The sequence below is a fragment of the Telopea speciosissima genome, chromosome 4 (assembly GCF_018873765.1).
Source record: "Telopea speciosissima isolate NSW1024214 ecotype Mountain lineage chromosome 4, Tspe_v1, whole genome shotgun sequence".
NCBI classification, from domain to species: domain Eukaryota; kingdom Viridiplantae; phylum Streptophyta; class Magnoliopsida; order Proteales; family Proteaceae; genus Telopea; species Telopea speciosissima.
Window position 1 is genome coordinate 16,541,494 of NC_057919.1, and position 25,832 is coordinate 16,567,325.

Sequence of the window (25,832 nt, forward strand, 5' to 3'; positions counted from 1 at the left end):
CGTTGGATTGGGATTAGAGTTTTGGTAGCACTGTACTACAGAACCAGAAAATTGAATTATTCAGTCACTTCCTGATGTAGATCAAAACATAAAGAGGCCAAAACACTGTTCAGGTTACTGTTCATGTGAACAGTGTCACAGCCCCCTATTTTGCCTTTGTGTGAATGCTACTAGAAGATCTTGTGGGGCCCAAGACCAGATCATGTGAAGACTTTATTAGAGGACTCAATTTTGTCTATGCGTGGGGAATTAAGGGTTTAGTTTAGTTTCTTATTTTTAGAATTATTCTCTTAGATATCTTGTGGTTGTCTATTAAGCAACCTTAGCTCTTTAGTTTCTAATTCTAGATTTAGAAAGTAGCCTTAGCTTTTATTTAGAAGTTTCTATTTTGCTTAAGTTTCTAATTTAGTTTGTTTCCTTTTCTTGCAAGTTTCTAATTTTCTCTTACTTGTAAGGCAAACATAGCTGCCCATAAAAATGTAATGCCCTTAGAGGCCCTCCAACCAACAATTTTAGTTGATGAATGAAATTTGCTTGGATGTAATGAATCTTTTTTTGCCCCTTGGTCGAAACCGTTTTGCAGCTTTAGCTTCAAGCTCTGTCGGTGATGCTGACCCCTCCACCTCTCTCATTTCTCCATCTGATCAGGGTACCCCGACCAATCGCGACCCGTGTGAGAACCTTGCAGTTGATAATCAGACCTCTGCGATAAGATCGCCTTCTCTAGCGAATGATCTCCCCCTACACCAACAGTCTGAAACCCTTCTACAGCCTGAGGACCCTCTCCCTCTCCTTAATATCTCTCTTCCCAGCAATCTTCCTCTGTCATTTTCTCCCAGGCCTGACCCTGTGAGCCTGGGGATTACCCCCTTCCTCAAAAGCCAAGTCAAAGCCTTTTTAGTCCCTCGATCCCCTGAGATAAACTCTCCTGTGGTCCCTTCTCTTTCTTTGGCCATTCCTTCTCTGGCCTAGCCCACCACCCGCTTCCCTTTGGCTGATCCAGCTAGTCTTAATGGGCCAGCTCATTCTAGCCATCTGACCCATTGCTCTAACCGTTCTGTCCCAGCTCACCCACATTTGGGCCTAAACTCCAACATTGGGTTCCTCCACTCTACGCCCCAGTCTATTACCCCCCCCATCCCTTCGAGTTATTCGCCACCATAACCCTAGCTCCCCTCCTTTTCCTAAGAATCATCCCTACATTGCCTATTCCTTGCCCTGTCCAGAGAGGATTACGCCTCTAAGCTCGGATATCAGAGGTCATGCCCTTTGCCGTGAGCCTATGGATCTTGGATAGTTTGCTTCGCATTGGATGGCTTTGGTTGTTATTAGTTCAGGCGTCTCCCTTTCACATAATTTATGTCTGTGTTGTTACTCAATCCTCAATCTTTCTCATACTTCTTATGGGTCATCAAAACAATAGTCATGTTATTCAATAAATTACAACATCCCATATCTGCATATGCTTTGGGTATACATGCAATCCTCAATCTTTCTTATACTTCTTATGGGTCATCCAAACAATAGTCCTGTTATTCAATAAATTACAACATCCCATATCTGCATATGTTTTGGGTATACATGCAATCCTCAATCTTTCTTATACTTCTTATGGGTCATCCAAACAATAGTCCTGTTATTCAATAAATTACAACATCCCATATCTGCATATGTTTTGGGTATACATGTGTGTGTGTGTGTGTGTGTGAGAGAGAGAGAGAGAGGTGCACAAATACATAAATATGTAAGGAAAAGAGCTTACCCAGGGCTCGCAAAATTCAATATGGGTTGCATAACCAAGCAAGTTAAGAGCTCTCTAGAAATACAGTGGACGATAGGACACCGAGCTTCTCGAGGTCTTAACACCACAGCCAATATGCCTCCCATAATTCGTTGAAGAACCTGAAAACAAAGCAAAAGATATGACTATGAGAGGACAAAAAGTAAAGCAGAATATCAATAGCTAATAGCCAAAGGAATCATCAGAACACTCCACTCACACCTTGTACTCACACTCAGGAGATACCAGAGCCGGGTGGAGCTCCTTAGAGGCCATAAGGTGATGTTTCAGCCTTTCATCTCTTTCTTCAGAAGATAGTGTTCCCATGACGTCCACACCAATCGCAGATTGGTTTCTTCTGTAAAGGTCTATATTGTCCCCTATCAAGTCAACCATGTCCCTGAAACATTGGAGATTCATTTGGTTCTGACAGCACACAAACTAAGATATCAATCATACTAAAGAAAGCATATTGATGACTTACAAAAGTAACACAAAAGCACCTTGTTAACAAGTCGAAAAGGTTAATTTCTTTAACCCTCCTTGATATTTCACCAAGAACATCAATAATTACTAGGCGTATCTGCTCAGGGGCCTCTCTATCTGGAGTGATGGCAGAATACCACAAGTCTACCACAAATTCCTGCAAAATCTTGTTTATGAAGTCGTCAATGGCAACCTCCACTAATGGAGAGTCAATTTTCCTCTTCCATTTTGGGGGGGATGGCAAAGTAGAAAGGCGAGGATCATCTACAGACAATTGCTTCTTTGCCAAGTGCGATAGATAGGACTGCCGACCTACTGGTTGAACCCGCCAGCGGATCTCCACCCCACAAGTAAGAAGCCGTAATGCGTAAACCAACAGAATAGCTATGGGAACATTCATCAACATTGATTTACTTGTATCTGCATAAAAATTAGAAGGGAAAAATAAAATTCAGAAACAAGGATGTGAGTAAATACATAAGACGAAAGAATGCATTAAACACGAACAGGAACTGTAAAAGTTGATAAAAAAATTCTGGCATTATTCAATTCAAAATGGAGAAACCACCGAGCAACTCGATTAATGCATTGAAGATTACTACTGGAGTTAATCAATTAGATAAGTATCACAAAAACAAATTCGTTTCGTTGTCGATCCGATTTGCAGGAATCAAAATGTTTCTTCTTGCAAGACCAATTGAATCAATGAATGAGTAAATTCTTGAAATAAAATCGGATCGAATTACGTACGGGACAAGAAGTATGAAACGGCGAAGATGACCAACGCCCACCATACAGTTCGAATCTTAGCTTCCTCGATCAGATCATGGAAGGTTTCCATCGCCTTCATGGTGCCAAATCCCCTAGAATATTTTCTTCCTTCAATTTATCTTTATCATTGATAGAACAGACACCGAGCTCAGATGATTATGACGCATATGAAGAGAAATTTGGCGAAAAAATCTGGAAAGAATAGATCATGTGTCCAGCTATTGTTGCAGAAAACCTGGTCTCCACTTCCACAACATCCAAAATCGCTTCGGCTGTCACCTGAAGGGAGATGGTCTTCTGGTGTAGAAACTACATATTGTCACTCGAGGGGAACGAAAAAGTGGAAAAGACGATTTAATGCTTCTTACAAAAACCCCACAAACAAACGTGGTCTAAAAGCATTTATTTTGCCATGTTTGTGTGAAAGTCATCCCTGTCAATTCCCACCCTATCAAAATCCCCCACAAACAAACATGGCCTAAGGGTCACGGATCCGACCGGACAAATGATGACGAGACAGTGTTACATTGTAACGTGGAACACTTTAGTGGATTAATTTCTCTCTCTGCCTTCAACCGTTGCTTTTAACTAACTGCATGGAATATTCTACAACGCATTTCAGGTGTCATTGGACCCAGTAGTGGACGTTTTTTAAGGCCCATTTTCTTAATGAGCTGGACAGATGGGGCACATCTCTGAATCGCTCGGCAGGGGCAGAGTTGTCTTTCCCAGGACTGAAACTGGAATGATCCGAGGCCTCCTATCATAAAGGGTGTCAAAATGAAATCGGAACCGAATACCAAAACTGGAATCCATCTTTTACGATTGAGCTGAATAGGACCGTAGAGAAATGACTTGATTCTGATATAATAGATTCTTTTTCCGGTTCGATTCGATATTGATTTACACCAGAAAATCGATAGTTCTAAATCGAATAGGAATCGATAAAATTGGACCCAATAGATCAAAACTGATAAAACCGGACCGAATTAACTCAATTTTTTAAATTGTCTTAATCGAGCAAAAGCTAGTTTTATGTTTCTAAGAGATTATATTTCTAAGGTAGTTTTTTCTAACATTAGAATGTACAGTAAGAGAATCCGCAATATTTGTTGAGACGGTAAACTTTAGTTATTCGACACTTATCTATTTGTGCTATCAAATTAAGTGTAAAAGGAATCAATTAAAGGGTATAATGGTGAAAACCCGATGTGAACTGGTTTAAATAGAATGTGAATCAGATTTGGCTATGAATCGGTTTAAATAAATTACAAATAGAATGTGAATCAGGTTTAAATAAATTACAAATCAGAATTCCATATCATTTCCCAAACCAGTACTACAAGCTACATGTAATCCAGATATGAATCTGATAACGAAACGAATACAAACCAATAAAATCGAATGTAAGTAAAACGATTCTGATTTTGATGGATTCTAGTTCGATTTTATTTTATACATTATCAAAATATAAATCAAACAGAAACCGAACCAATTGACACACTTAATCCCATTACGTGGTTCACAAAACAAAAAGGTGTAAGAGTGTAACTGTAAAGAGGAAAGCAGGATGCGGAACCCACTAGCCGCTCCCATTGTAATTAGTCACCTCATGACCAGCTTGGTATACAAGTCTAATGACCTTTTGAATGTTTCTTAAATTTTTTTTTGGGACAAAGAAAGCTGTCTGGTTGTGTGGCTTTGCGTCCAGACACAACCCCCTGGTAATGACCATCCTACCCCTATAAAATGAAAAATCCTCATGTTTGATCCCCATGTCTCCCTCATTGGCCCTTCCATTGATGCAAGGGTTACACGCCCGGGCAGTGTTCTTCTTCCCTTTCTTTTTATTTCCTTTTATTTTCTCTTTTAAAACTCCAAAGGACTGATGAAGAGATTGGAGTATTTATTATGGGATAGTGCACGTGTGGATTTGCTCTCCCGCATGGTTTGTATGTACCCATGTGGGTCTGAACCGTGGACGTTTTATATTTTTTTTGTGTCACATGCATGGTTTGAAGAATCGGTATAATTGGATCGATTGGATCAGACAATTCATATCAATATAATATTGATAGAGATTGATACGGATTCGTAGCCAATTCTATATCGATGGATCAGTATGGACCATGTTAACAAAGAAAAAAAATTCAAACTTTAAAAGAAAATAAAGATAAATCTATCCGATCGAGACCAATACAGGCGATCCAGATCCCTGGTCAGACTGACAGATGATCTTATAACTCCCTGGCATAAACAAAATAGAATAAGTTTGGAACAAAGAAACTGTGTTTTTTATTTTGAAGATCCCAACCTCCTCAAAGATAATAATGACTTTAAGCGACACTATATGTAATCCATGACAATCCCAAGACTACAATATTGATTTATTGTAATAAATAATGAAAGTCTTCAATCAACTTGATAGTTGATACTACTGCTCGATCACTTATTACTTGCTGCTTCTAAAATATTTCCAAAAGCCTCCTTCATGCAAGAGATAAGCAATTCAGAATCAATAAACCCTTTTTCTGCCAATGTTATCACTCTTAGCTTCCCCATGTAACTCATCACTGTGAAGAAAAGGCTCTGTATTAATTCAACCACAACAAATAAGGTCATCAATGAATAACACTAGATTTAGATCTCCATTGTCATTTTCTAGAGAAGAAAGAAACAGAAGAAGAAACTCCATTAATTAGGAGAAAGAGATCAGAATATGAAAACTTAGAATTTCTCTTCTCTGTACCTGTGGAATACCTCCTACAGTGAAGTAGAAGCCATTAAGTGGATTGTCTGCAAGTGCCACTTTTTGGATTGGACCAATCATATTAGAAATCCCAATGCTTGTATTTTTACTAGTTGAATTCATCAATCCAGCCACTACCTATGTATGAAACCAAAAGATTAAATTCTTCTAATTATAAAAACTACGTACTAAATAAAGATCTGGGTCGGCATTCTCTGGGGAGTGTGGCCCCTGGACTTGGCTCCTGTCCTGCAGTGGCAGGAGCTGGAGCGTCCAGCACCTCCCTGAGATCCCTCCACGTGGCCCTCTTTGAATCCAACGGCATAATATTGTTTGAACTATTATGTTAATCCAGATCTCCCAGTAACCTCTCACCCGCCTAGATCTCATTAAACCCGACCCGATGTATTTCACTTTTTGTAAACCAAAATCGAGGAGTGGGTCTTTCTCTTCCCTTCTTTTCCTCTGTTCGTTTTGCTTAAACAACGACAAACCCTAGGGAGCTCTCACCTCCATCTCTACTAGTTGAATGGCGAACGGTGAAAAGCAACGAAGGCAAACGGCGACCGACGACGATAGTTCGTGTAACTCTCCCCTCTTCTTCTCTCTCTTTTTCCGAACGCCACATAATTCAGACGACGGTGGCACTGAATCAGCTTTGGATCAGAAAAGCAATTGGAAAAAGAGGCTGGGTTTTGAGGTTTTGCTAGTTTTCGGTTTCTTTGAAGAAACAAAAGAAAATAAACCCCGGCGAAAACCTTCATCGAAGCTTCATTTAAATGGGTCCTTCTTCCTCTGTCTACTTCTCTCAGTCAAGAAAGCGGCAAAAAGGTAGAAATTGCTGAAAGTGGTGGTCCTCTTCTTCAATTCTTAGAGTTTTAATCTCTGATTCACAGTCACATGGGTCCCTCTTCTCTGAGTTTAATCTCTGATTCACATTCTTATGTGACTTCAAAGCTTACACGGTAATCTCCAACAATAATAAATGGAAAAAGCGTGTGATATATCGGGTCGGGTCTAATGGGATCTGGGCGGGTGAGAGACGTTAATGGGAGGCTTAAATTAAAATAATGGTTCAAACAATATTATGTCGTTGGATTCAAAGAGGGCCACGTGGAGTGATCGCAGGGGGGTGCTAGACGCTCCAGCTCCCGCCACTGCAGGACAAGAGCCAAGTCCCCCTGTGTTCATGGGATCAATGACAACATGCATGTTGGCAATGTTAGGGTGGGATTTCCATCTTTTATGAGGGGTGGGGCAGTCATTCATCCCTTCTGATACACTCCCCCCACAAAGAATATTTCTCCTAAAGATATATATGCTATAATATAATTGAGTTGGCATTCTCTGTGGAAGAGCATGGCACCCAATGAGAACATGTGTGTTGGCATCATGAGGGGTGGGGTGATCATTTCGCTCCCCCTAATGTCTGGCCATGGACGGTACACTCTTCCCACTGAAAACTTTCCCCCTAAAGATATATATATGTTATAACATAATTGGGTTGGCGTTCTCTGTGGGGGAGTGTGGCACCCAATGGGAGCACACGCGTTGGCATCATAGTAGGTGGGATTTCCATCTTTCATGGGGTGGAGCAATCATTTCGCCCACCCCCCTCAATGTCTGGGCATGGACAATACAAGATATATATATATATGTGTGTGTGTTATAATAAAATTGGGTTGGCGTTCTGTGTGGAGGAGTGTGGCACCCAATGAGAATATGCACGTTGGCATCATAGAATTTTTTTCCTAAAGATATTTATATGCTATAATAGAATTGGGTAGGTGTTCTCTATGGGAAAACGTGGCACCCAATGAGAACACACAAATTGACATCATGGAGGCGGAATTTTCAACTTTCATGAGGGTGGGACGATCTGCCCCCCCTCCCCCTCCACCCCGCCCCCCAACACACACACAACTTTTCTCCAATAGAATTTTACTAGTAGAGATACATTTCCAAACCTTTGAACCAATGATGTTATTCAAAACATTCACTAGTATAGCAAAGAAATATATCCCAGCAGAATTCTTCTTTTTATCCATCTTTTTCTTCGCTTGGATGATGAACTCAAGAGGACTCACGTTTTCAGAATCTCTAAATAAAGGAAGTGATATGGTTAATGAGCCACAATGGTTGCCCCTTTCATCAGCTTTTAACTTATCTTTCGCATTTTGATATCCTTTCTTCTTTCTCAAGTTCTTAATCACCCTAGCAGACACACGCTTGTGGCCAGAAACTGATTCCAATCTTTGCATGTACAGTTGAATTGTGAAGGATATCAACCCAATGATTACATCATTAACAGTCTATAAACAGAAGCATTAAAAATTAGAACTTGAAATAGAAATTCTTTCTCTGTGCAAGTGAATTCTAGAGAAAGAATGGTATAGAAATAAGGGCAATGATGAGTAAAGCTAGGATTTTTATCTCGAATTTAGAGCCTTAACCCAATCGATACCGGTCGATCCAAATCAGTATCCGACAATAATAATAATAATAATAAGGAAGATTAATGTTCTCACAGCGCAGGCTGCGCCAGGCACATGATCAGCCTGGGCAGGGGCAAAGTGATCATTGCATCCACCCCATGTGCTTAACTTGCTTAATTTCATCTAGGTCGAATAAAACCGACGAAATAGTCTTGGGCTCAAACTCCAGTTGAGGTGTACCCGACCGGATTGCCGTCTTATCATCTTCAAGGAACGTGCATTGCAACAATGTCGAAATAGAGTCCGAAACTGTGTTAAAGCAGCTAGAGATGAAACTTGAGATTTTGGACAAACACTTCATCCTTGTTCCATACGTTGTCGATGACGACGAAGACGAAGAGGGAAAAGTGATGGGAAGTGAAGGATTATCTGTCCGTTTGAAGGACGGAAACTCATTAGTGAGTACCCATCTCCAAGCGCATGGTTCAGTTTAAACACGAGAGACATGGTTGCATTACTTGTGGGATACATGATCAGATGGACTTCCCATGGAGGCCGTCTCTCAGCTGGAAGATGTTCTATAGATATGTCAGACAAGTATTCGTAAAAATGTTTGTGAGAGTCTTGTAAGGATAACCCTGAAGGAAAAGTGGGAACAATAATTTGGTCTTCGATATTGAAATCTACCTTCTTCCATCTTTGTACCCCTTTTGTATCCCGAAAAATGATACAAGAGAAGCGAGGATTAGTGGGAAGCAACACATCTCTGAGTAATTCAATAGTCTGAGACTTGTTGAAGGGTTTTTCGAATTCAAAAACTATGGTGATGGTGAAGGACACGATAGGAGTGTTCATGGCTTGTGAGAGTGGGCTTAAAGGGGGTAGTAAGTTCTCTGCTTTAGGCACTTGGTTTAGCTGTTTAGAAGCCATTGATCAAATTCTGGGGGCTAGACTTGATATTTCTTCTTATGCTATTAGCTATTTATATAGATAAAATAAACAAGAGGGTTGAGGAGGAATTACCTTTTACTGATGGATGTGGGTACTTGGGATGGGCATCAGGAACAGTGGGACCTGGGGCATTATCGACTTGGTACATCGGGAGAGTAATAATGTTCATATGGACCTCCACACTGACACTCTCTCATCTCACACCATCTAGAATCATAAGAAGAAAAAGGGACTCTACGTGTCTCTACGTAGTCACATGGTTCTTGCGCCCAAACATAAGAACGCACAAAAGTACCACCCTACCCCCATGATATTAAAAAAAAAGATTGCATCTATATTGATATCCTTGCATGTACTCTCACTGGTCCATGTGCTTGTGATGTGCCATAGGACCAGACAATAATCTCTTGCACTAATAGATGTTTGGGAAAAAGATCGCTTCCTAATCACATGCAGCCTGTGCTAAGACACAACCCCCTGAAATGACCGTCTCGCCTCCCTACAAAATGAAAAATCCTCCTAGCTAGTTGATGTTCATGTGTATCCCCTCATTGGCTCACATACTAGTGTAGGGGCCAAGTGACCAAGCAACATTAATTCTTCTTCCCTAAAAGTTTTTACTTTTAAATTAAAAGAGGGTTGGGCATGTTATGGCTTGGCCCAACTATGACCTGAACCCTGATTGTAGGTCCGGAACCCGAGGTCATTGCCATCGGTACCTTGTGGTGTATTGACTGAATAATTGATCGAGAGGAAGGAACCCCAGTAGTGAAATTTCACTTACCGATAAATGGACGGATACCTCCTCCATGCAACTGCAAAGTCCACCACCAAATGTATAACTCATGGTAAGTACCCCTGGCTGACGAACCCTAGCCGCAAACTTAATATTTTATGTTAGAGAATTATGTTGGGGGAGAGTTAGTACACGAAGACACCAACACCCGGGGTGTTTCAACACTAAAACAGCAAGGAAAACACACTCTGGTCAATTACTCAAGTCGATGTAGGATCGACCACTCCCATCGACCAGACCTATTGTTTTGGCAAATCCCTGTCCCATGAGTACGGGGCCCAGTGTCGTGATACGAGGATCTCGTTGTCGTATCCCAAATACCTAATAGAAGTGTTCTCCTGACAATGTAGGTAAGCGGGACCCACGTATCGACTCGTGTACGTGAAATCAGATAAATAAACAGTTTCTAGACAATTAGGCCCCAACCCAAATAGACCATTAAGCCCATTTCTATATAAACCAAGTAAAATCTAATAACTCATTTTACTGTTGAAAATGTTGGAGTAGGGGAGAAGAAAAGAGAAAAGAAGAAGGAAATTGAAGAGAAGGTGATTTGGAGCGGTATCTCGGGCTGGTCGAGATATCCGAAATATGGTAATTTTTCTACCATATTTTGGCACTCCATCTCGGTGGGTTTTTGGCCATATTAAGGCCTGATACTTCATGTACACCCTTATTTAAGTTAAATAAACACATTTAAACCTTCATATTGTAAAAAAATGAAATCAAAGTGGTGTTTTGGGATTGCACCCTTGATTGACAGTAGATAGTCGGGCCCTGATGTATAAATTGTTAAATACACTTTATTTATGAAATATACCGAAATTTTGACAAAATATCACGAAATATACCGAAATTTGGATTTTTTTTCATTTCGTATAGTCATCTTGTCATCTTGTCTCGGCAATGTTGAGATATCCGAAATATACTGAAATATCGACGATATATCGCGAGATTTTGAACCATGGTTTGGAGTGAATTAATCCTTAAGCTGGGGTAAGGGATTACTCTCATCTTCTTTCTCCCACTTTTGTTTATTCAGTTCTTAGTAAACCCTTACCAAATCAAACCTCAATTGCCATTTTTCAACTTATATGGTGTAGACCAAGTTGTGAAACCCATTTAATTGGTTCCAAATTCAAGATAAACCCTAGCTTAACCAAATTCCTTCTTCTGATTTATTGTCTAGACCTAAATTCAGGTACACTTCTGAATCTAAGCTTTTAATTGAGCATCTAACTTGTATGCCTAATAAATTATATGAATGGAATAGTTATGAACCCGATTCCTCTCATGCATGCTCGGCATTCTTGTTTTTATTTCTTTCCTAGACCTAGAACTAGGTACAAGTGTTGAGATAAATGGAAATAAACCCTTCTACTGTCATGCATGTGAAGTGGAACCTAAATTGGTACAATTAAAACCCAAACCCCCATGCTTAATCAATCCCATCTTCAAATTACCACACCCCCATTCCATTGACCAAATTAGGGTTTCAAATTCATAATTTAGGTTAAGTACACATCATCCCAGTAGTCAAATGGAGGAATCCCTACATAAACCTTCCAAAAACCCCTATTTTTCCCTTAGATTTTGTTGTTGTAAAATCTCTAGTCGATGTCTCCGATCGATCACCCATCGATCACAGGATGGTTTTTTCAGGAAAATTATTATCTTATCTACTATAACTCTTTGGTCGATGTCTCCGGTCGATCACCCATCGACCACTTCCATCTACAAGAGTTACTGTCAAGCTTGGACTGGAGTTATAACTCAACCTAGCTTAAACCTAAGTGAAACCTAGGCCCCCACCTACACTCAAACACAATTTTAATGCACTAACCCGTACTAACAAGCCATAAATTGGAGAAAATCATTTTTAGGCGATGTGATGTTACATAGGATTTTTTTGTGATTTTTCTAGGCTTTATTTAATAACAAATAATATGAGGGAAAAAAGAATCACCACGACGTCAGAGTACTATTTCCCTTTAACATACGATTCTTTATTATTTTCTGGTTTGAACTTTAACCTTACGGGTTCTATGTGGATGATATCGTTCTCTCTACATCATTGTTGATATGGGCTCTATGTACAGATTCATCTTCACACTAACATCATGGGAAACCTTCTCTTAAATCTCAGATACTCTTTTTGTCACTTCGTGGTGATGTTTTGCCCTTACACGTTAGGAATTCTCACAAACTGTGTGGAAAGATTGAGAAAAATGTTTTTTATTTATTATTATTTTTTTTTAGATTCTTAAACCTCTTCATATATTATTGATTTGCCCCATTGTATAGGACTAAAATTAAGGCTTATGTAATATTTTTGGGGGGGGGATTAATTTATTGAAATGGATGGTCAAGTTGACTTCAGAGGTCAGCTTTGTAAATAAGTTTGCTCATTGAGTACTGATATGGATGCTCATACATAAATGACTCAATGCAGATCGTCTACGGCCCAGCTGCCTGTAGCAGCCTGTGCGGCGCAGATTGGGCTGCGTGTGCAATGACCGCCTTACCCTTTGCCCAACGCTTTACCCCAGCGGGGATAAGGCGGTCATTGCACGCGTGGCCATGTCACATCGCACAGGCTGCTATGGGCAGCTGGGCCGTAGGAGATCTGGATCCTAAATGACTAACATCCTCTATATCCATAAAGGAAACTGAACTTTCTATATAAAGGATTAAAGGTATAGTTGCCAACCCACATTGTTATTTCAAACTATTTGTTCTATTAATAATTTAACAACTTCTATTTACCAAAAATAAAAAATTTATAATTTAACAGCTTCCATTTATATTTAATTATCAGTTAGATTCTTAATTAATTTCTTAATAGCCATTGTGTGTACGGGTTAGTGCATTAGCATTGTGTTAAGCTAGCATTAACTTTGCTCAACAAAATAGATTTCAGTCCCTGTCATTCAGAACGTGACCTTAAACCTAAACCCGTATGAAAAAGATTGCGAATGGCATAGGGCAAAAGCATCTGCACCGGCATAGTCACAACTAACAATCCATAAATTGGAGAGGATCCCAGTTCTAAATTCAAGGTGTGTTTTCTGCTAAAATTCTTATTTTAGCCAAAAGTTACTGTGATTTCCCTCCATTTCATTGTCCTTTTATTTATTTATTGATCTATTTACACATTCATTGTAACAAAAGTAAATTCAAATTTTAATCCGACTGACTCACAAAAAAGGAGAGAGATTTTTTTCATCACACGGTGAATGTTCACCACACCATTCTAGGATTCACAAATCCCAGAATTTTATGTTTTCTCTCACATCAGTGTACGAGATCGTGTAATTCATCCTCCCCTTCCCTTGGCCACCCTCTTCTCTTGGAGTTAGGACACCACCCCATGGCCGCCTTCTTGGGTTGCCATCCTAAGTGGCTTTGGGTCCTCGATAGGAATGATTAAAAAAACAAAAAACAATATAGATCTATGTGGATTTTTTTTTCTACCCCTAAAAAATAAAGGTAGGTTATATCTATAATTCCCATACAACTTGGCATGTTCTAAGTTCTAAAAAGAAAGTGGGTAAGGACGTGTTTGGTTCGGTGAACCAATTGGTGGTTGCATTGATGTTGGAGTTAACCCAATTGGTGCTGCACCAATGGATCCATTGTCCTGATAGATTAACTGTTTGGTTACCCTGAGTCTGTTAGTTGAATCATCCTCAAAAACTGTTTGGTTACCCTGAGTCTGTCAGTTGGATTCTATTTAGATTTGTATGAAAAACTGTTTGGTTTCCCTGATTCTGTCAATTGGATTCAGATTGAATCTGTGTGAAAAACTGTTTGGTTCAAATAGACCCAATCATCACATTGGCTACTCTATGGCTAGAAAATGAAACAATTATGAAGAATTTTGCATACAACTAATGTTTAAACTTGAATTAAAATGGGAGTTAATAGAGTTATTATCCAACAGTTGTCATTGTCATTCATTACATGAATAAAATATAGATTTAAAAAATTGTTATACTATTGTGACATTCTATTCCCTCCTCCTAGACATCATCACTTGTTAAAGTCAAGTTTTTTGATAGCATCAAGGACGTCCTCCAACTCCCTTGTATATTGCTCCAACATCTTTGCGTAACATAACCAAAGTAATTATAAAATGCCAAATTAAAAAATACCATTAAAATTAGGCTCTTGTGTGGATTAGTGTCCTAACTGACTATGCTATGAACAGTTGAATAAAAATTGGGCCTTGGTAAATTCGAACCACCATCCCCTTGGAACATGCTCATGTTCCAAGTGCTCTACCAATTTGAGCTAAAGACCCATCAAGTACTCATTGATTAGGGAACACAGGATAAAGTATTCTTAATTAATTTACTGTGTTTTACCAAAAAAAAATTTAATTTACTGTGTTAAAAGTAAGTCACCAATGCCAATACTGTTCACTCATGAACCAATAACTGTCACTCTGATGTAATTTATCTCAAATCAAATCAAGAGCGCCATTCAAGGCCAGTATATTTGTACCCAAATGGAACTGAATCTAATATTTTGTTCGTATTCATACTTCAACAGTATAAGCACCAAACTTTACCCTAATTTAAGGGAAAATAAAGAAAACCCACTAGTAAATGAGAACTTCCAAATATCTCTTAAGTCATGAATCATGATCATAATTTACAGTCCACATATTAGGAGCCAAAACAAGAAGAAAAATTAAGCCAGAGAGATCATAATTTACAGTCCACATAATATGTCATGAGTCATGAATCATGATCATTATTCAGAAACAAGATGTTTTTGTTCAACTTTAAATTTGGATTGTATCATCTCTTCTCTTCTCTTCTCTTCTCTATACAAAAAGGTTGGAAAGTCTTGGAATCTGTGTCAAGCTAGAGAGATCAATATCTCCACATTGTTGCACTCCACAAAAATAAGATTAAAAACCCAATTAGGTGGAAAGAAGAGAAGAGGAAAGAAAATCATCTCCTCATCTGTGAAGAGAGAAGGTAAGCCATTGAGGTGTCACTACTAGCTAACTCCTTTGAATGGAAGGTCTATTCCACTTGTCCCTCCCAAGTAAACTCTCACATGCAGCTCAGTTGGTAGTTCAAAAGGGCTCCACATTGTCATAGTCATATCGCCCTCAAAGTTTAGGGCTTCACAGACTTTGCCAAAACGGACTCTTCCCTTGTCATCTTCAACTTGCAAAAAGATAAATTAAGAAAGTGTTGATTATGGTCTGAAGGGGAAAATCTCAATTCATCAGAAGCCTAAGAATGGCCGAGAATGGCCGGCATGCATGTACTGAAGAACCTGATACGTGGTCATTCTAATATCATTCATTCCCATCTCATTATAATTTGGAAACATCATATTTACCGATTAAGCAATATATGTCTTAATTTGCTCCTTGTCAAGTGAATCCATCACCATATATTGAAAAGTACTCCACTCTTGTAAGATGGGAGAGCCCAATTTAACTGTACAAAAATAGCTGATAGAGACCAAACTTGCCCAAGTGATCTCTGTATAAAATACACTGCCTTAGTCCCTCACTATAAGAAAGTCTTTCTGTAACACTTCATATTCCCTTTAATCATGGACCTTTTTTGTTATAGAAAATTGATGTCATGAATGGTTCTACCAGAGCAAGATTGGTTCTTTTTTGTTTTTTATTACATTATTGATGGTGTTGGTTCTGTACAACAGGAAGGAGCTGTGAAAAAGTTCTTGGACCAAGATTTCTCAGGTGATGTATTGGCGCAATTCAGACGTGAAGTAAGCATCACAAAGTTAAACTATGTCACGTACTGCTAAAGCAGTATGAATCGTGTTTTCTTTTTCTTTTTTTGTGTGGCTTTTTTCAGTCTTCTTAACGTATCAATTTTGTTCCTTTAATGCCATCAGAATCTCAACGATGTCACACCTGGGTTCAAACCCTAAATCGATTTGGGGAAAAAACCAGTTTCAAATCCTAAGGGGAAGATGAGGGCATTTTGGTGGATTTTTATCAACAGCAGCAAAGGAAGGAAATTAAAATCGAAACCCATATACACACAATTTCAGGTATGAAAACTGAAAACAAATGAACTCATACACTTACCCTTGATTTCAGGTATGATAATGAGAGAGAGAGTGAGAGAAACCCAAATCTGACCTGCAATCACAGAAATTGAAACTCAGATGTACATTGTTTAAACCCTACTGATCTTGCAGAGAGAGACAGAGAGAGATAATGAGAGAGAGAGAGTGAGAGAGAGAGATTACAATGAATCTGGATCTACCTCAGTTGCAGGTTTAAGTTGCAAGTTCCCTTCGCCTTCTTCTCCAGTTGCAGTTCCAGTTGCAGGTTCCACGACAACCTTCTCCATTCGCCTTCTTCTTCCTTCGACAAAACGAAGAACAACGTATGTCGAGGCTTTCGTTCTTCTACCTTCGCCTTCTTCTCCAGATGCTCTTGTTCTTCAAGCTTCTTCTTGTTCTTCAGCCTTCTTCTCGCAACTACGAAAAACGTATGTTGAGGCTTTCGTTCTTCAAGCTCGATGAATAGGAATCAACATTGGTTCACAAATAAGAGGGGTATTTACATTAGGGCTTATTTTCCTTGAATCAAATATGGATCCACCTCTATAGGTGGATCCAAATATAATTCACATTTACATGAAAATTGGAAATCAAATAGATTCATGAACCCAGATCATTTCACCATCATTTTGAACTAAACGATTTATTTAATTCAGAATCATGAATCTATTGGTGCAGCACCAATTGGTTCACTGAACCAAACACGTCCTAGGAAGATCTTGAAACCAAATCAGGTTCGGTTTACGAAACGTACCCTTGGCGGCTTGGCATTAAGGTTAGGATGGGGACTTGAGGTACGTTACCCATTCAATCAGCCTAGTGACATTAAATTTCAATCATTTTAAACTGAAAGCATGGATTCTCATAAATAAAATAAAATTAAAAAAAAAAAAAAAAAAAGCATGGATATAATATATCGTTGACTTCTTTCAAGAAACAAACTTATCCAAGGACTCCCCAATTGTATGATGTCCGACAAAACCTTTTCAATCCTTTTGGAAAAGCTCTTGTGTAAAGGGTAGTCATCAATATGTACCTAAATTTCGGGTATGCGAGTGTGGTGTGTATATCTGCCCTTATGGCTTTCGAGGTCTCAAAAATTGATTTTCATTTGGGATTGGCATGTGATTATCAAAAAAAAAAAAAAAATGGTTAATCTGTTGCGGTCCTAAACACCTGGTCCATACAAATCTGAAAGATTTCTACTTGACAACTTTTTTCAATCCTAAACTTAACAAACGTTCATTAGTCTAGTTTTTTAGTGTCTTCATTATTGCTTGTAATTTTATTTGGATTGTCAGAAACAAAGTGATCATTGGGTCTAAAAATCCAAACCCAATATGGATAATGACTGAAATCAATCAGTGGTTAGTAGATTTAAATTTATCCCCCCCCCCCCTCAACTTCCTCACCTCATGTGTATCCTAGTACTGAGGAAGCTTTATTTATAAACCCTTCGCTAGCCTTACCAATCTTAGATTTTCCTGTTTTAATTTGTGTCGGATACCATATACCTGGATTAAGTTTGGCAGGATGGTCCTACATCTTTTTGGTAGATGGCAAATTTAACTTTTTGGTTGCAGGGCACATAACATCTAATATATCTATGGTACCCGAACTGTTTAGTATACGTACTGGCTTGGATCATGCAAATAGTATGAGGTTGAAGATTAAAGAAATGTGGTATTCCAATCAGCTAATCACTGATGTTTTTTCCATCTCTTACCGATTCTCCTTGGCCTTGGCGCCTTATAAAGGAACTTAATCTATATTACTGATATATCTCATGATATATGTTTTGACAAACAAGAAATTTCTTTTTGTATAGCCTTAGCTACCAACCTAGCTAGATATGTTCAGACTAAAAACATTGTTTATTAGTCAGTTCCGAAATAATATATTTGTTTCTTTCTCATCAAAAAAATATAAAAATATGCACCTTAATTTCAATCTTAATTAAATTGAAAGCTTATATGTTGACTCCGACCTGAAAAAACAAAAAGAAAACTCATATGTTGACAATAAAACTCAGCTAGACAAGGTCGTATCCCCACTAAATGGATCAACTAATGACGTAAACGGGATTTTGGGCATTCAGGGGGTGGGTCGGTCATTTCGCCCACCCCCCATGTGTCTGGACACATCCTGCTCCCTCGATGCAGAAAACTTTATTCCTAAAGTTAATATCTACTACCCAACATATATAAAACAAATAAATAAAAGATCTAAGCACACTCCAACTCCAGCATGGCTCTCTACTCACAATTGGACTTCCTGACGTCTTCACAACCTTTGCTCCCCATCATTTCCACCCTTGCATACAATGTGGGTCACCCGGAGCATGATAGTCATACAAATCAGCAACATTAAAGGTTCGAGAGATTATCCAATCCGGTGAGAGATCCACGACGTAAGCAGTGTCGTTTATCTTGGAAAACAAGTCTAACGCATGCTTGGAAACCTTTTGGTACACAACCGAAAAAGGTGAGCGTCTAATTGAACTGTGATGGGTGCTATTACATGCAAACTATGCTTGGGCAAGGGCATTATCCCATTGTTTAGGCTTCTCTCCATTGGGTACAGTTGCTAGCGCCAGAAAAGTTAACAGCATGCCCAACCCTCTCCCATATTATTACAAAGGATAAACATTTTATTTCTATAGCTAGGAATGTAACTGGTGTTTTATTTTCTTTATATATTGGGAGAATCTTCTCTGTGCTAGGGGTGCAGGCTGCGCCCAGACACATGGGGGTGGGTGCAATGACCACCCTACCCCCCTGAGTAGCAGGCCCATGTGTCTTGGCGCAGCCTGCACTGCGACACAGAAAACATGAGCCCAAAAATAAAAAAATAAACCTTGATGTTTCATTACAACAATGCACTAAGACCATTTTTTTTTTGGTTTCTAGAAGGATAGTGGATCGCACAATGGAGTAGAAAGTGATGATAAAATTCTAATGGCGTTGACCCCTATTAGGATACATATCACCATCAATATGAAAGGAAAGGAGTAGCATATGTTATTTAGGAAACTTTAAGGATAAATGGCTGATTGTAGGGGTCTAACTTAGGCCCGAAAAGCCTGAGCCCATCCAAAAATTTTCAAGCTTGGGCTGGGTTTCTCAGCCCGTGGGCTAGGCTCGGTCCCTAAAGTCCCAGCCCTAAGTTGGGTTGGGCTCGGCTTCAGGTTAAAGCCTAGGGCCAGGCCGTGCCAGTCTTAAGCTACATATGTGTATACAATTAGCCTAGTTAGGAGAGACGGTTCTTTGAACAAATGACATGGAAAAGTGCATCACTGAGGAGCGACAAAATGATATTTTATATTGGAGGGCAGTGAGTTCATTTCATGTGAGGAAAAGAGAGAGACACACAAAATGTGCTAGTGTACCCTACCCAGGGGCTCAAAGAACCTTTACCCATAAGATAGGTTTGTTATATCATACAGTACTATCCACATGTGAAGTTCACCATTATTTAACATCTAAGGTAATACACTAATATGAGGGCAGTATGTGGCCATGTGGGTCTCTGCTCATGGGCAACAGCAGACGCCGGCAAAAACCTTTGCATGTTAACTCTAAAGGCTCTGTCTCGGTATCAATGGGGGCATGGGATGAGGCATCATATGGTAAGGGTAAGGGCAAGAGCAAGGGAATCATTTCAAAAGGGTGAAAAGAGAGAGATAGACACAATTAATAGACGCTAATTCGTGGTACACAACCAGTGTGCCCAGCCTTTATAGTAAAAAAGAAATTCCATTAAACATAGCAAATGGGTCATAATGCTCCATGTAACCAAGCACTCGTTACATTGAGCCGTAACCATATATGCCCATATTTTTTTTTGGTGTGTCACATGCATGGTTTGAGGAATCGGTATTGGATTGGCCAGATCAGGCAATTCATATCGATATCAAAAGAGATTGATACCAATTCCTAGTCAATCCCATATCGGTGGATCAGTATGGACCAAGGATAAAAATGTAAAAAAAATGAATTTTTTTTTTAAGAAAACAAGGGTAAATCTATCTGATCCAGATCCCTGGTCTTCATTTTAGGCATTTCAGTTGAAATAAAAAAGCAAGTGTACAATTTGGTCATGAAAATATTCACATTAGGCAATTAAGTAATATACCTCCCTCGCATAAACAAAATAGAATAAGTTTGGAACAAAGAAACTGTTTTGTTGCTTTTAAGATCCCAAACTGTTCAAAGATAATAATTACTTTAGGAGACACACATATATATAATTATCCATGACAATACCAAGACTACATTAGATCTATTGTAATAAATAATGCAAGTCTTCGATCAATTTAATTTGATTCTACTGCTCACTTTTTACTTGCTGCTTCTAAAATATTTCCAAAAGCCTCCTTCATGCAAGAGATAAGCAACTCAGAATCTATAAACCCTTTTTCTGCAACTGTTATCACTCTTAGCTTCCCCATGTAACTCATCACCGTGAAGGAAAGGCTCTGTAACCCAGCCACAACAAATAAATAAATGTAGCTTGTGAGAAAATTACTTATGAATATCATGAGGAAAAATTAAAAGAAAAAATTGTAAGAGTTTTTATCTTAGTGAATTTATTAATTTTTTTTTACGTCAAGGGATGATGAATTTTTCATTATACAGTGATCAAATCAGATATGATACTGGTTCAGATGGGTTGGCCAAGGTTTTTTTTATTATACGAGTTGGAATTTGGTATGTAGGGCCTAATACTTCCAATAACTTAATTGAAGTTTGATATAATATTCCTTCCACACTGGTAAAGCCAAGAGGGAGTGGCGATTTAGTCTTATGGTTTGCAAATTCTTTAAAGAAATCCATTTTTGTCTTTGCTTGGAATTTGATTATGTCAAAATCCTAGAAAATCCCTTAACATATGATTGTCTAGTTCAGTTCAAATATTCCTAGGCATAGTTTTACTATTTGGCAGGCTTTGACTCAGTCTCTTCCTGCCCAGGAGTTTCTTCACAAGATAAACCTTTCCATTCTTAATTATTGTCTCCATTGAAACTCTCAAGAAAATGTGAATCATATGTTCTTTATTTGTCCTTTTTCTAGATCTATATGGAAAGGATCTTTAGAAAGTATTAATCTTATCAAAGAACTATCCTTCCTTTTTTGGGGGAATAGAGGTGGATTTCAATTAATTCCAATGGTAAGTCAATTGCTAATATTATTAATAATTAAGCTTGTCTTTTGCGCTATGATATGATTCATCATAATTGTTAGGAAAATACTAAAAAAGATGGACCTCTAGTCGCATACTATAAAACAGATGTACCATTTCTTTTGAGATTAGAAATAAACTTCTACCCACATCCGTTCTATGAGCCCATACACATTTAGAAATAGGCATCTATGGGACCTCTCTCTTAGTTCACCCCATTCCTTGCTTTTTGATGTATCATCTTTTGATTAAATGTTTTTCCCCTCCCTTGATTTTTGATGTATCATCATTTTAGTCTGTCTGATTTTCTCATTGGGGTCTCCCTATTGTCTTGGGTTGGGGCTTCGTTGTTCTACCCTCCCTTTTTTTTTTCTCTCTTAATTAATTTTTCATTAAAATAAAATTAGCACACTAAGAAAGAAACAGAAGAAAATTTAATATTACTTCAATATACCTAGAATATTTTTCACTAGAAAGAGATCAGAGTATGAAAACTTGGAAATTCTCTTCTGTACCTGTGGAACACCTCCTACAGTGAAGTAAAAGCCATTAACTGGATTGTCTGCTAGTGCCACCTTTTGCATTGGACCAATTATATTAGAAATCCCAATGCTTGTATGTTTACAAGTCGAATACATCAATCCAGCCACTACCTATGAAAACCAAAAAAAATAAAAATTTCTGGTTATAAGAAGTATTAATAAAGACATTTATATTTGCTATAATAGAAGTTTAATAGTAGAGAAGAAATGCATTTCCAAACCTTTGAGCCAATGATGTTCTTCAAAACATTCATTAGTATAGCAGAGAAATAAATCCCAGCAGAATTCTTCTTTTTATCCATTTCTTTCTTCGCTTGGATGATGAACTCAAGGGGCTCCAGGTTTTTAGAATCTCTAAATAGAGGAAGTGATATGCTTAATAAGCCAAAATGGTTGCCCCATTCATTAGCTTTTAACATATCTTTCGCATTTTGATATCCTTTCTTCTTTCTCAAGTTCATAAGCACCAAAGCAGACAGACGCTTGTGGCCAGAAACTGGTTCCAATCTTTGCATGTATAGTTGAATTGTGAAGGATATCAATCCAACGATAACATCATTAACAGTCTATAAACACAAGTATTAAAAATTAGAACTTGAAATTACAATTCTTTCTCTGTGCAAGTAATTTCTAGAGAAAGCATAGTATAGAAATAAGAGAAATGATGAGTAAAGTAAAGAAAAAAGAGAACTGTTGTAATCAAACATTTAATAAAAAAAAAAGACTCACTATCTCTGTTAGAAGGATAAAGTTTTCCTCCATCTATCATCCTAGGGTACACAAACCCCTCCTAGGGTTTTCGTATATTCCAAAAAACCCTTCCTCTCCATGGAAATGATTCACCTGCCCTCGCCTTCTTACCCTCTCTCTCTCTCCATGGGGGCACAACCATTAGCTCTAAGAACGCTAGCGGCATACGTGCCCAACCCTCTCCCATATCATTATGATGGACAAAACACTTTATTTCTATATCTAGTGATGTAAACTGGTGTTTTATTTCCTTAATATATTTTTGGTTTCTATAAAAACAATAAACCTTGATGGTTTATTACAACAATTAATGCAATAAGGGCACTTGTCTTTTGTGGGGGATGAAGGCCATGCCAAAACATAGTGGGGGCTAAATGACCGCACCGTTCTCATGAAAGGCCCCCTAGATTCCAACGTGTGCATTCTCATTGGCTGCCATGCCCGTGTAGCCCTTGATCTCCCCAAAGAGAATGCTCTCCTTTTTATCTTTTTTTTTTGAAAGGATAGTGGATCACATAATGGAGTAGAAAGTGCTGATAAATGGAAACAGATCCTCCACGGCCTGCTGTGCAACACAGGCCGAACAGGCAGCTGCGCCGTAGAAGATCTGAATCCCTGATAAATCCTTATGGCGTTGACCCCTAATAGTATGAAAGGAAAGAAGTAGCATGTGTTATTTAAGAAACTTTACAAAGTCCATGATTTGGTGCTTCCAAATACCTGATACTTGACTGTTGGCTTGATATTTATTTTTCAAACCTAAGGTTTTTTGAGGATAAATGGCTGATTATAGGGGTCTAACTTAGGCCCGAAAAGCCTGAGCCCTCCCAAAAATTTCAAAGCTTGGGCTGGATTTCTTAGCCCATGGGCTAGGCTCGGTCCCCAAAGTCCAAACCCGAAGTTTGGGTGGGCTGGGCTTCAGGTTAAAGCCTAAGACTAGGCCGTGCTAGTTTTACGCTACATATGCGTATACAAGTCTGGAGAGATGGTTCTTTGACTAAGTAACATAAAAGAGTGCACCAATGAGGTGCGACAAAATAGTATTGTATATTGAAGGGCATTCATCGAAGTCATTTAATGTGAGAAGGAAAAAGAGATACATACAAATGTGCCAGTATACCCTACGTCCCTATCCAGGGGCTCAAAGAACCTTTACCCACAAGTTAGATTTGCTATATCATATAGCACTATCTACATGTGAAGTTTACCATTATTTAACATATATCTAAGGTAATACACTAATATGGGACTATGGATTTCACTGAAAATTGTAGAGTTGTTTTTGGGGGGGTAAACTTAAAATTATAGAGTTGTCGAGTTGGACATGTTTGAAAATAAATAAACCATGAACCATCAAGAAATTAAGAGCATTGATTTTTTTTCCAGAGTAAAATATTATATGGGAAAGAGAAAGCTACTTGGGTGCCTGCAGTGCGCTGTCCCTACTCCTACGCCTAGACATTGGGGACATGAAATGATCTCCATGCCCCCAAAAAATTCCGTTTTTTTCATGGACGTGCGACGGTCATTTCGTGCACCCCTATGCCTAGGCGTAGGGCAGCTCACCGCATGCACCCAGGTAGCGTTCTTTCTCCCAAATTATATATAGGTTTGAGCCCCTTAGTCAAACCTCGAGCTCGTAAGGCTTGGCCCCAAGCCATTGGGATGGAGTTGGGCTGATGCCACCCAGCCCAAGCCCAAGCCAACATCGGGCTGAGCTCCTCAACATAACCCGACCCAATTGCACCCCTATCTGATAAAACCAAATTACCATGTAGGGATTACTTGAACTAGTGTGAACATCGAGGCCGACTTAGGTTCACGTACGAGAATGTTCTCATACGTCTACAAGCCATCCAGATGGAATCCATAGGAGGAGTGGATTCCATCTGGATGGCTTGCAGGCGTATAAGAACCTTCTCGTACATGACCCTGAGCCGAGTCTGTGAACATCCTATAATAGAGAGAAGGAAAAGTAACTCTGAGAATAAGGTGTTTCTCAGAGTTCGGATTCTCTTACCCACAAACGATGAGATTCATAGGGATGGCACCCCATTTGGGGAGCTGATCCCAACTTGTTTCGAGCTCGGATTTTCTATCTACATGGGGTGTCACCCTCACTACATGGATCTCACCGTCCATGTGGGGGTGCAGACCCATCTCTGGTATACAGGATTCACACCCTATGGACGGTGAAATCTATGTGGGGAGCTATAATTCCAACTCGTTTCCTATGTCCTCTCACAAATGAATTTTTTATTTCTTTTCCTATTTTAATTTTAAAAAATGAATATAAGCAAAATTGTGAAGGGCGTAGTGGGATCTGGTGTAGGTTAAGAGTAATAGTAATGCCAACTTCAAGAAGTAAAATTAGTAGAATGTAGAGATTCAATAAAGGTGAGAGAACTTACACATCCAACTATGTTCTTAACTAGCCGTATTTCACCAAGGTCGAATATAACCGCCGACGCAATAGTCTTGGGCTCAAACTCCACTCGAGGTGTAGCCGACCGGATGGCCGTCTTATCATCTTCTAAGAACATGCCTTGCAACAATGTCGAAATAGAGTCCGAAACTGTGTTAAGGCACCTAGAGATAAAACTTGACATTTTGGACAAACACTTCATCCGTATTCCATACCTTGTCGATGACGACGAAGACAAAGACAAAGACGAAGAAGGAAAAGTAATAGGAAGTGAAGGATTATCTGTCCTTTTGAAGGACGAAAACATTGCACTCATTAGTGAGTACCCATCTCCAAGCGCATGGTTCAGTCTAAACACGAGAGACGACATGGTTGCATTACTTGTGGGATACATGATCAGATGGACTTCCCATGGAGGCCGTCTCTCAGCTGGAAGTCGTTCTATAGATATTTCAGACAGGTATTCGTAAAAATGTTTGTGAGAGTCTTGTGAGGATAACCCGGAAGGAAAAGTGGGAACAATAATGTGGTCTTCGATCTTGAGATCTACTTTCTTCCATCTTTGTACCCCCTTTGTATCCTGAAAAATGATACAAGAGAGGCGAGGATTAGTCGGAACCAACACATCTCTGAGTAATTCAATGGTTTGAGACTTGTTGAAGGATTTTTCGAATTCAAAAACTATGGTGATGGTCAAGGACAAGATAGGACTGTTGATGGCCTGTGAGAGTGGGCTTAAAGGGGGTAGTAAGTTTTCTGCTTTAGGCACTTGGTTTAGCTGTTTAGAAGCCATTTGATCAAGCTAGACTTGATATTTCTTATCCTGTTAGCTATTTATACAAGTCCTATTTGTCTGCAACGGAAATTATAAGTTTATAACAAACAAAAGGGATGGGGAGG

The 25,832-nt window shown here is 38.9% G+C and overlaps 2 protein-coding genes across 3 annotated transcripts in view; both read right to left on the reverse strand.

Annotated features, from left to right (window-relative positions):
• Positions 1-3,193, reverse strand: part of LOC122658623 — a 46,768-nt gene extending 43,575 nt beyond the window's left edge. For both annotated transcript variants that reach the window (XM_043853649.1, XM_043853648.1), the window contains exons 1-4: positions 3,017-3,193; positions 2,284-2,686; positions 2,003-2,180; positions 1,763-1,902 (exon numbers count right to left, since the gene is read on the reverse strand). In XM_043853649.1, the coding sequence (XP_043709584.1) occupies positions 1,763-1,902; positions 2,003-2,180; positions 2,284-2,686; positions 3,017-3,116 (821 nt within the window). In that variant the 5' untranslated portion in view covers positions 3,117-3,193. The remainder of the gene's footprint in view (positions 1-1,762; positions 1,903-2,002; positions 2,181-2,283; positions 2,687-3,016) is intronic.
• A 2,278-nt stretch (positions 3,194-5,471) lies between these two features.
• LOC122659019 (wax ester synthase/diacylglycerol acyltransferase 4-like) lies at positions 5,472-25,725 on the reverse strand. Its single transcript, XM_043854184.1, has 3 exons — positions 24,919-25,725; positions 21,731-21,868; positions 5,472-5,626 (listed from the first exon to the last, which is right to left on the reverse strand). Exons 1-3 carry the CDS (start codon positions 25,723-25,725, stop codon positions 5,483-5,485), a joined length of 1,089 nt encoding a protein of 362 aa, XP_043710119.1. The 3' UTR covers positions 5,472-5,482.
• Between the last annotated feature and the right edge of the window lie 107 nt (positions 25,726-25,832).